Source organism: Ambystoma mexicanum, chromosome 1p (assembly GCF_040938575.1).
Source record: "Ambystoma mexicanum isolate Mex_15411 chromosome 1p, UKY_AmexF1_1, whole genome shotgun sequence".
NCBI lineage: Eukaryota > Metazoa > Chordata > Amphibia > Caudata > Ambystomatidae > Ambystoma > Ambystoma mexicanum.
This window is the reverse complement of record NC_090921.1, coordinates 1,153,734,946-1,153,745,592: the sequence shown is the minus strand read 5'-3', so window position 1 is coordinate 1,153,745,592 and position 10,647 is coordinate 1,153,734,946. Positions and strand designations below refer to the sequence as shown.

The window sequence follows — 10,647 nt, the reverse complement described above, 5'->3', positions numbered from 1 at the left end:
ATAGCCATGCATAAATTGTTTATGGACAATGGCAGTTGGTATTATTTTGCCAGACAGATGATTGCCACAGGTTTTTTCTTCTCATATACAGTTTACTGCTTACACTATATCCAGGTGGAGCCTTTAGGAACTGGTCCACTAGCACTTCCACCGGGATCTGTTCCAGTTTGTGCTTGGCGGGCTTCCCCGTGACCTCATGCGCTGTGAGTCTTGCCACACTGTCGTTTTCCTGAGCATCACTTCCTCATTGCACACTAGACGCCCTGGCTGGGTACACGTTGTCCCTCCCACGCAGCATCTCATGAGCTGCTGCCTGCGCTGCATCTCTCCTGGACTTCTGGACAGGTAATCCCAGCGCTCATTCGCCACCACTCGTTTATCTTGTTCCTATATCATTTTCTTCTGAATGCAGTTCGCGAATGTGTGTGCGTCTTTGTCTATTGCACAGCACAGCAGCTTCTCCTTTTCGCTACACACACAACGAGTTCCACATGTATGTTTTGCTGAGTTAAGGCGGAAAAAATATATGTTTGTCAACTAACATCTGCAGACGTTTTCCGGACTGTTCTGTCCTGATGACCCTCTATAGATACATCTGTAAAAGATAAAGCTCAAAGTGTACCAGAAGGTAGCTCAAGGGTTCAATGTTTTGGAGCAGAGGACCCGCAGCTTTCATCTCTCAGCACACTCCTTTTTTTGTATCAAAAGATATCATTATTTTGTTTTTCAAATTACAGACTCAATATCAACTCTGGCCTGGGACACCTATCACAGCCAAGCCAAGTCTGTTAAAAGATCTGTGATTATTCATCAGCCGCGATCTTGCCCTTCCATCGCTGTTGGTGTCAGTTCCTGTTTCTTCCAAGTCAAGCTATCTATTTATTTACATTTTTGGTAACGGGCCAAATTGTCCAAGGGCCTCAGGGCACACATAGAAAACAAAACAGGACAACAGGAAGGTCAGAGTCAGTATGGCGGGGGTTGGGAGGGCTTAGATTGAAGAGGCGTTGAACAGGTAGGTCTTCAACCTTTTTTTAAATTCAGACATAGTTTGAGTTTTTTTGGGATCAGGTGAGATGGAATTCTAGATAACAGGGGCGCGAGCACATCAAAGCTTGTCCCTCCGTATCTAGCCAGCCTGAATCTTGCCTGAACGTGTTTGGCCTGGTCCTGAGACCTCAGGGTGCGTGAGGGCAGGTAAGGCTTGAGACTCTCAGAGGGGAGCCTCATGGGCCAGACAGCTACTATCACGTTTGCATTCTCTACTTTCTCAACAAGTGTCGCAGCTGTAAACACCTTGCTTTCTTCAAGACTTGGCTACTGGCTGTAATCTGGGTCTCCAATTGGTTCCATTACCCCAGGATTAAAATGCTGCTGTTCGACTCTTTCTGGGTGCCGACTGCCGGGGAACACATCAATCTGGCTTAGTCTGGCTTCCATTATTTGTCTTGCACCAAATGAACCCAGCAGGTAAATTCATTCCCGACACTGCCTGCACGGATGCCAGGCTCCTCTCTGGCCTTCTGTTGCAATGCAATGTCATATTGTGGCCCAATAAATAATAAAGAAGAAAGTAGACTCAAGAAAAGGCAGCTCCTTTCCCTGTCTTGGCACTAAACTGTGATAATCCCTAACAACCCCCACCCCCCTTAGACACACACACACACACACACACACACACACACACACACGCCTGCCCTTTTAAATTTTAGTACACAATTCACTGACATTCAAAAGATTCCTAGCACTGGCAGTTATGACAATTTATGGCCCCACAACAGCGCTATGAAAAGGGCATTGGGGCTCCTATTAAGTGGGATGCTGACACCTGCATGTTTGTGTGTCATACAACGATGCTTTGGCAACATTTTTCAGGCCTGCTTTTGGTTCCTGGTTTGGCCCTGACCTTGCATAGTTCTGCTTTACTAGTCCAGTGCCAGAGGGTCACAGCTGCTACCATCAACACCAGAGTCAGAGCACTGTAAAGCAAACTTCGTGACAGTCAGCTCCGAACAACATTACCATTATTGAACCCCTCCCCCATCCCATTGAAAAAAGAGTTCACAGGATGGGGTAGGATTCACTAGTTAAATTGCTGAGTGGGAATCCTGGAGGCATGAGTTCTAGCCATGGGATATTATGCTGCAAGTTCCTGTAAATTGGACAGTGGGGCCAGCCTTCGTTTGCACTTATGTGCCAACATGTAGCCTCTATGTAATGTTTTTTTTTGCACTATGAAGTGCAAAAGCAGATGTAAAAAGAAGGGAAAATCACCTGCATGCCCCCCTTTTGCACTTTGCAGTAGAAACTATGAAAACGCCCCCTATCATATATGCATGGCAGGCAGCATTTGAAATGGATTCAAATGGAATCTTCCTGCTTTTTTTTACTGATTCAAAGTGCTGGCGGATTCCATTGAAATCCCCAGCATTTACACCAGCATGAAAATATCTTGCTGAACTAAGTTCTGGTCTATTTGTATGGAGGAGAGATGAAGAGATTGGATGGGAGAGGTCAAAATGGAAATTCCATTCCGTGCTCCCTCTGTGCCACAAAATATCCAATTAAATTGTGGCTTGGCATAAAATGCATGAGTCCAACTGTATGCATTTCCCTCCAGTGTCACAGCAGATTGTCATAAAAATGGAAGTCAAGATGTAACTAAAAACTGGATGTTAACAGTGAAAGCTCTCGTGCTCCCTGTTATAAATGCTAAGACTGCCAACAGGATGTTGGATGCAGACCAGACGCAATGGAGCTTTTCTTTAATTGAACTGGACTCAAGGGAAGCAGCAGATAACAGTATGTCATGTATTGCAGAAACAAAATACACCAAATAATAGGTTCAAGGGTACTCATACACGAAGGGCTCCCACAATTGGTTTGAAAAAATGACTCTTCGAAATTGTTATCATAGAGAAAGATCTCTAGAGGACTTTTTATGTTGTAATTGCATGAGTCAAAAACACAACAACACAATTTACAGAGAGAATAGACATCATCAATGGTTTGTTGGACCATAACAGAACATAAACGTAAATGCTTTAAAACACCATTTACCACCAATGCTCGGGACAAAGTTGAAAATGGTGTGTGTGCAACAAACCCAACCTGTGTGAAGGTTTGTCAAAACAGACACAGTTCAATTGTGAAACAATGCAAAGCGGAATTCTAAAGACAACGTAAAACAACTAAGAGGCAACAGATAATATTTTTCATGTGTGAACAGCAATCAATGTGCTGTGAATTCGGGGAGTAGTATGTCTACACCAGGTGTTTCGGCCGTTTAGAATTGGGCTAAATGAGCCTCATCTTTGGGACGGCCATCATCAGGACAAGGTTCTGTACACGGGACGTCTAAGCTGTGGGGAAGGGAGATCACAATCAGGTGGGTGTATGAGCCGCAGAACTAATTTAAATTGACTGAATCAAAAATGTGTAGTCACAAAATAGAAAACACACAGCTTACCTATGTAGCAATTGATAGGCGCTGTATTAGAAATCCATACGCCACACTGGGCTGGTCTCTAGGTACTCCTGTTGTGTTAAACAGAAAAAAGGGGGCGGGGGAGTGAGTCTAAACCCCAACCGTTATGTTCATAATAAATATAAATGTACACAAAGCATAAAGCGTGTCTTACCTTTCACCGAATAACTACAGGTGAAAAGGTCCAATGTGTTGTAAAGCGGTCAGCCATCAAAGGTATGGCTGCAAGTAAACAGAAAGTCACATTTAAGTGTCTGAATGTAACGACTGCTCATGTGGAACTAAAAGTGCCCATGCTGGCGAATTTACCTTTGGTGGTGGGCCAGAGAGGCTGTCAAAAGGCTGCGTGCAGAGAGCGGGGCATCTTCGAGTGACTGAAGGAGCACACTGCACAGCGTGGGAAAAAGCTGTTGCCAAGGCTGCATGAGTGTGTTATATGGCAGCCATGTTGGGATCAGGCTGAAATGGAGCAGCCAGAGAAAAAATGTATAGCGCTCAAACTGGTGGAGCATAGTGATAATAAATCAATTTAGAGGGCACATGGGATACACATCTGTCTTAAAAATTAATTTAGGAGCTAAAATTAGCCAACTGATTGTCATGGTAACCGTCATGTGACTCATACAAAAAAATCATGCATCAACAGAGTGTAAGATGACCTCATGGGATGTTAACAAATTCGTTGAAAAGTCGGCGCATGATTAGAAAATGGGCCCAATATGTACAGCTCTTGGAATGCATAGGCAAATAGTAAAGCAATAATAAATACATGGCACATAATGCAGGTACATAATTGCATAGTCATAGAAAGCCGCAAAATGCATTAATAGGTACAACTCTTGGAATGCATAGGCAATAGTAAAGCAATATTAAATACAGGGCACGTGGTGCAGGTACATAATTGCATAGTCATAGAGAGCCACAGAATGTACTGATTAAATACCAGCCGTGGGCAAAAGAACATATACATTGTACCGCTATCCTAAATAGATGGCAAAAGAGAGCCGCAACAAAATGCTCACTAAATGTGCACAGAGACATAAGAATTGGACTGGATGGAAATCGATGTATAGAAAACCAAAAAAACAGTAGCATTTTTTGGAAAAGCATTCTAGTAGGCATACCGGACACATAATTTGGTCTAGATGTAAAAATATCTAAACAAATGAATGTTCAAGAAACCAAAACACAACATTTTTGAGAACAGTGTTACAATGGACATTCAAGTGTGTCAAAGATGGTTTAAAGAAAAGACTTCCATTCCACTAAAATGTTTAAACCAGAATTTACGGTGTTAAGTCTGTGCACCCACTGTTGCTCTAACTGAGTCAATGTTTTATTCAAATCCCCACCCCTCCTTGTCGGGTTCACTTTCTGAAGAACAAACCACCTTAAATCTGTGTCTTTGTGATTTTTACTAGTAAAATGTTCTACTAGGGGCTTGTCTGGTATTTTGTTCCTGATGCAGGAACGATGCTCGGAAATGCACATTTCTAATTGCACGTACTGTTTTCCCCACGTATAGAAGATTGCATTGACAATGTATGATGTATATAACACCCTTGGTGTTACAATTGGTGAAATCATTCATAGTCCATTGCACCTTATCGTGTTCGAATGATTTCTTTTGTAGGGTCAGAGGGCAGGCGACACACTGGCCGCACTTATGGTGTCCAGAGACAGGTGGTAGATCCCAGAGTGTGCGCTGTGGTTGGGAGGGTGGCTCTATGAAAGTATGGACGAGACCATCTTTTAAACTCCTGTTTTTCTTAAATGCGAAACATGGTACATGCTGCGATGTGCCGGGATGGGTTACCAAGTGCCAATTCTTTTTAATTGTTTTCTGGATCAGTAGACTCAAGGGTCCAAAAGTGGTGACACACACAAGTCTACCCAGATCTTTTTTTGGTTTTGTGCTCAAACAGATCTCTCTGGGAGTGTATCGTGCTCTTTTTTTCGCTTGGTTGATGGCTTTTTTTGGATAGCCTCTTTCAATGAGTCGTTGGGTTAATCCTTCTGCATGTAGATGAAACTTTTCCAACTCTGAACAATTTCTACGAATACGTAGGAACTGTCCATAGGGTAAGTTATACTTGAGGCCCATTGGATGGTAGCTGGTAAAGTGCAATAAAGTATTGGCTTGCAAAAGAGCTCAGTTTTTAGTAGGTCTCCCGTTTTATAGATGTGAATATCAAGGAAGTCTATGTGATGGTGGTCCCACTGCATCGGAAAATTGATGTGGGTATTTCTCAAATTGATCCATGTATGAAAATCTTGTAGTTCAGCAGGTGTCCCTTGCCAGATGATAATTACATCGTCAATGTACCTTTTCCATAGAACGATGTGATCCTGGAAAGGATTTTCTGGTGTTAAGACATAGTTTGCTTCATACAGGGCCATATAGAGATTGTCAATATCGGGGGCAAAAGTAGCATTCATACTCACGCCCTTCACCTGTTTGTAGATCTGGTCTTGAAACATAAAGACGTTTTCTGACATTGCAAGTCTAATGCACTCGAGAATGAAATTAGTGGGTGTAGATTCTTGGTCCGCTCTTGTGTTAAAAAAGTCACGTATCGTTTCAAGGCCTTCTTGTTGGGGTATGGATGTATAAAGGGCCTCAACGTCCATTGTGACCAAAAGGGTGTCGGTGGTGAGGACAATGTTATCAAGTAAATTGATTGTGCTAGTAGTGTCCTTAAGGTAGGACGGCATCTTCATTACAAATGGTTTCAGAAATAAATCTGTGTATAAGGACAAGGGTTCCAAGAGGGATTCACAGGCTGAAACAATCGGTCTTCCAGGTGGTTGTTTGGAATTCTTATGCATCTTGAGAAGAATGTAAAAAGCCGGGATACGCGGACTGGTTTTGTTGAGGAACCTCTTTTCGTCTTCGCATATCCAGCCTTGCGTGAGAGCATGTTGTGTGAGGCTTGTGATCTCATCTTGGAGGTCCTTTGTGGGATTGTGGGCCAAAGGTAAATAAGCGTCACGGTTGCTTAGTAACCGTAGGCATTCGGTATTGTAATCAGATGTGTCCCAGATGACTATGCCACCTCCCTTGTCTGCGGGCTTAATAGTTATTGATCTGTCAGTTTCCAGACTTTTCATGGCAATCCGTTCTTCTCTATCTAGATTGTCCTGGTAAAAAATTTCTTTTTTTAAACCATGTATTGTAGGCTGCTGATATAGTCCTATGGGGAACGTATCTGTCTTTTGAATCCTTCAAATCAGAAACAGAGTAGACATGCAGATTTGTGGTAATGTCTTTTGCGTTGATCCATTGACAGACTGCTCAGTCAGATGTCCCCTCAATATCATTCCCAAGAACTAGATATCAGGTAAACCGTAACTGTTTCTGACAGTGTGACGGAACATATACTATGCCATGAAATGTGATCTTACTTAAAAGATTAAGTTCAATGTCATAGGCATGTTGGGCTGTTAACTGTTGAACCAATATGCAGCAGGCATACCTATGCTGTTGTGCGGGATGTATGGAGGGACACTGAAATCTATTTCTCTTCAATCCTGCCTAGAAGAAAATGGCAGGTATTTATTACCTAACCCTTCCTGCGCTTTCATGTGCCAGACCCTGCTGACTGTCTCCCATATCTGAGAGACAGAGAGGGGCACCGACCCTGGAGGAGGGCTGCTGCCCCTCTCTCGAGCCTGCTGCCATGTAACATCAGTTACCTGGCCTCGTCTTGGGTGGCCCGGCGGCATTACCCAGCATAGCTATCACTGTTAATACTTTCAGTGCTGTACCCTTGTCTAGAGTCTAGGGTTTGCATGGATTGTGCCTTGGGTGTGTGTTGGCTGTTTGTATTGACCGGCACTTGTAATGTAGCTCAGAACTGATGCTGCAAGCGTGTTGCTGCAACTAGTTTGTGCTGGAGTGGGGTGGAAGATGAGTAGTGCTTGTTTTGACAAGTGCAGTGCAACTCAGAGTTATCATACTGGGTCCCTCACATCACCCTGTGTGGTGTCAGCATACCCATTTAAGTGCATTCAGCCTGGCTGCAGGTGTGATGTTTGGATTGACCTAGGCTTAGGTGTATCTGTGGCTTGTGCATTGTGGCCATTGCAGCTCATGCAGAGAGTAAGCATTCATTGGTGTAACCTCTTGTAAATGTACACAGCAGCTTTGAAGCAAGCTTTATGTGTTACTTGAGTGTTGATAGATATTGGTACATTAGCTGCTTGGACGGCACTTTTTGTGAGAGTAAGGCCATCTATGGGGGTTGAGGGTGAAAAGAGAGGGAGTACTAGAGAATGCAAGAGAACTAAGGAAACAAGGGATGTGAAAGATCTGCATTGAGGGCTGAGTAGCCCCATCCCACCCACATCCTTAAATGACCACAAACACCAACTTCTTTAGTAGGGATATCTGTTTGTCCCTGAAAACCTTCAGTAAGTAAGTTCCCTGATAAACAATTATGAGCAGGACATACTGACTAAGCAGTCAGAGGGCCCGGCCAGAACCCTTAATGGGGTGCCTTAATCATTGTGGGGAAATGGTCTCAATAACGTGTTTGCTAGATGATGTTGCGATGATTAGTAGACACATTTCAGCAATACAATCATTTCAGCAACGCCACCGACTTCAATTGGGGTAATTTGCACCATGCACAAATGGGGCTAATGTTGAGGGACATGCTTGGTCTGTGACTGATATGAGGCACTAAAGAAGGGGTGATTTGGGATTTAGCTTAGTACAGTGTAGTGCAATATGCTAACAACTAACACAACTAAATACTAACCCTACTTATGACTAATCTTAAAAAGACTAATACTAGTGATTATTAGTAATTAGAATGGGGTTGCTTAGACCATAGTCCACACTGCAGGCTATGGGTGCAGGGGCATTCACACCACGATGTTGAGAGTGCAATAAGACAGCAAAATGTATTCTTGCAGAGACAACTTCTTTGTTCAAACAGGAAAAAGGGAAAGAGCATGTCAGGAAGCTATGTAGCACATTTCATCAGGGCTGGAGAAGAGTGCTGTATAAGGGTCATTGAGGAAGGAGAATCACAAGAACTGGAAAGTTACTGGGTGTGGGCTATAGTGGTGTTTGGGTGTATTTTGTCTAGAAATGATTCATGATACATTTGTGATATTCATGATATCACAATTTATTCAGGAATGAGGGAAAAAGCAGTAAAGGTTATGTAGGAAGATATAGGTAAGGGGGAGGTGATGAGGGAAAAGCTTATAAGCCAAAGAAGAAAGACAATAAGGGGCTGGCTATAGAAGGAGTGAAGAGAGACAGAAGGGGAGAAAGAGAAAAACGGAAAGAAAAGAAATTGGGTCGAGGCTCAGTGTGCTGTGAGAACGGCAGGCTTGCTGAGAGAGGCTGCAGATAGGAGTGAGATGGCTGCCAGGTGACCTCACTGTCCTCCTGCAGGCAGCTGAGAGCTGGGAGTGGGAGAATGTGTGCATGTGAGACGGAAAGGCACTCCTCGTGCGTGCTGAATCCCCACCTCACAGGGCTCTTGGTGAGTATGGGTTTAAAACAAGAAGAATGAAACAATTAGGAGAACCCCAGGCATAATCTGGGCAGTTCAAAATGGGGATAAAACGAATACAGGGGGACACAAACACATTTGTTCTTAGTTACCGCAGAGCAGCTGTGTTCTCTCATGCAAAAGGATACAATAATGAGAAAAGGGCATTCCGCAGGAGCGCTTAAGGCTGTCAGTTTCACTTCGAAGGTTACGGATAAAACAAATGCTTGTCTTGTGCCAAGTGCTGTTTTATTAATAGTTTCACTTAAAGAAAAGATAAATAATTGCCTGGCTTGGGAGTGTATAACATGCAAAGGATAGAGTTGTTTTATTTCCCAATGTTATAATGTGAAATTACATATTGTGTTTTTCTCTCTCTAAGACTGCGTGGTTGCATCTTTTGGTTGTTGGGCAGGTTCTTCACATGGGCAGGGTACTAGAGCGGTGTCTGAGATTGTGTTGCTTTTCAAATAATATTATTCTCTCCAATGCAAAGTGTGTTTTTTTCTGTTTCTTTTGCACAAATCCAATGTGAAGGTACTGATTTCTCTGCATATTGCCATGGTTTGCTGACATTTTAGAAAGTGCTTCAGGGCATAGCTTTAGAAACCATGTGTGTTTGAATTGTTACAAAAGACACATATAGGCTGATGTTTTCCTAATGTTTTCTCATACCTTGTACTTGTAAATATCTCATGGTGTGCTGGAGTTTTCAAGTGAGCATATAAAGGTACCTGATTACGAAAGCTTGCTTCCTGGTCTATTTTTAGTGTGATTTGTGTATTTGCTGATCAGTATTACCATTGTAAAAATTTGTGGAAATGTTGTTTGGATTTGACTGTTACAAAGTTTGCTTTGCAGTGCTCTGACTGCAGTGTTGATGATAGCATCCGTGACCCTCTGGCACTGGACTAGTGTAGCAGAACTATGCAAGGTCAGGGCCAAACCAGGAGCCAAAAGCAGTCCTGAAAAACGTTGTGAAAGCAGTGATGTAGAATACGAAAACATGCAGGTGTGACCAACAAACCCCAACACCGAATAGTGAATGCAAGAACATGTTTGCAAAAAAATACGGCACAGACAGACTGGTCACTTTATAGCTGGCAGAGTAGCAAAGCAATGCATAAAAACAAAGCATAACACCATTTATGTCTTGCTGCATCGCTCCAACAAGTTTCCCTAAGGTTTTGAAGGTGGAGGGGACACAGGAGGGGAAATATGTTTCCGCATCACAATTCCCGCTCTGCCTGCAAATCCTCTCCATTTTATGCCAGTATGTGATTTTCATGATGGCATGATACCATATGAATTCCTTGCAACTGGCATCTACAAAGTGTATTTTTGCTTCTGCAGTGTGTATTATTATTATTATTATTATTATTATTATTATTATTATTATTATTATTATTATTATTATTATTATTATGGCATTTATTGAGTGTGGACCTTGCTACGAAAGGCAACGGAGTGCTGTACAGAGGTAACAACAGAACAGATAGATATATGGCAGGGGGATAGGAGACAGAGGGGCACAGAGGAGGGGTGCAACTATACATGGTGGTGGGGAGGAGAGGGGAGGACCGCGTCTAGTGAGTCATGTGGTGCAGGGGGCAGACAACATATAATTTGTTTAAAAGATGAAGAGCAAAA

The 10,647-nt window shown here is 42.9% G+C and overlaps 1 protein-coding gene across 1 annotated transcript in view; it reads left to right on the top strand.

The window, feature by feature from the left end:
* Positions 1-272: 272 nt before the first annotated feature.
* LOC138450289 (B-cell receptor CD22-like) overlaps positions 273-10,647 on the top strand; it is a 267,696-nt gene continuing 257,321 nt past the window's right edge. The window contains exon 1 of the mRNA XM_069604829.1: positions 273-345. Within this exon, the coding sequence (XP_069460930.1) occupies positions 302-345 (44 nt within the window). The 5' untranslated portion in view covers positions 273-301. The remainder of the gene's footprint in view (positions 346-10,647) is intronic.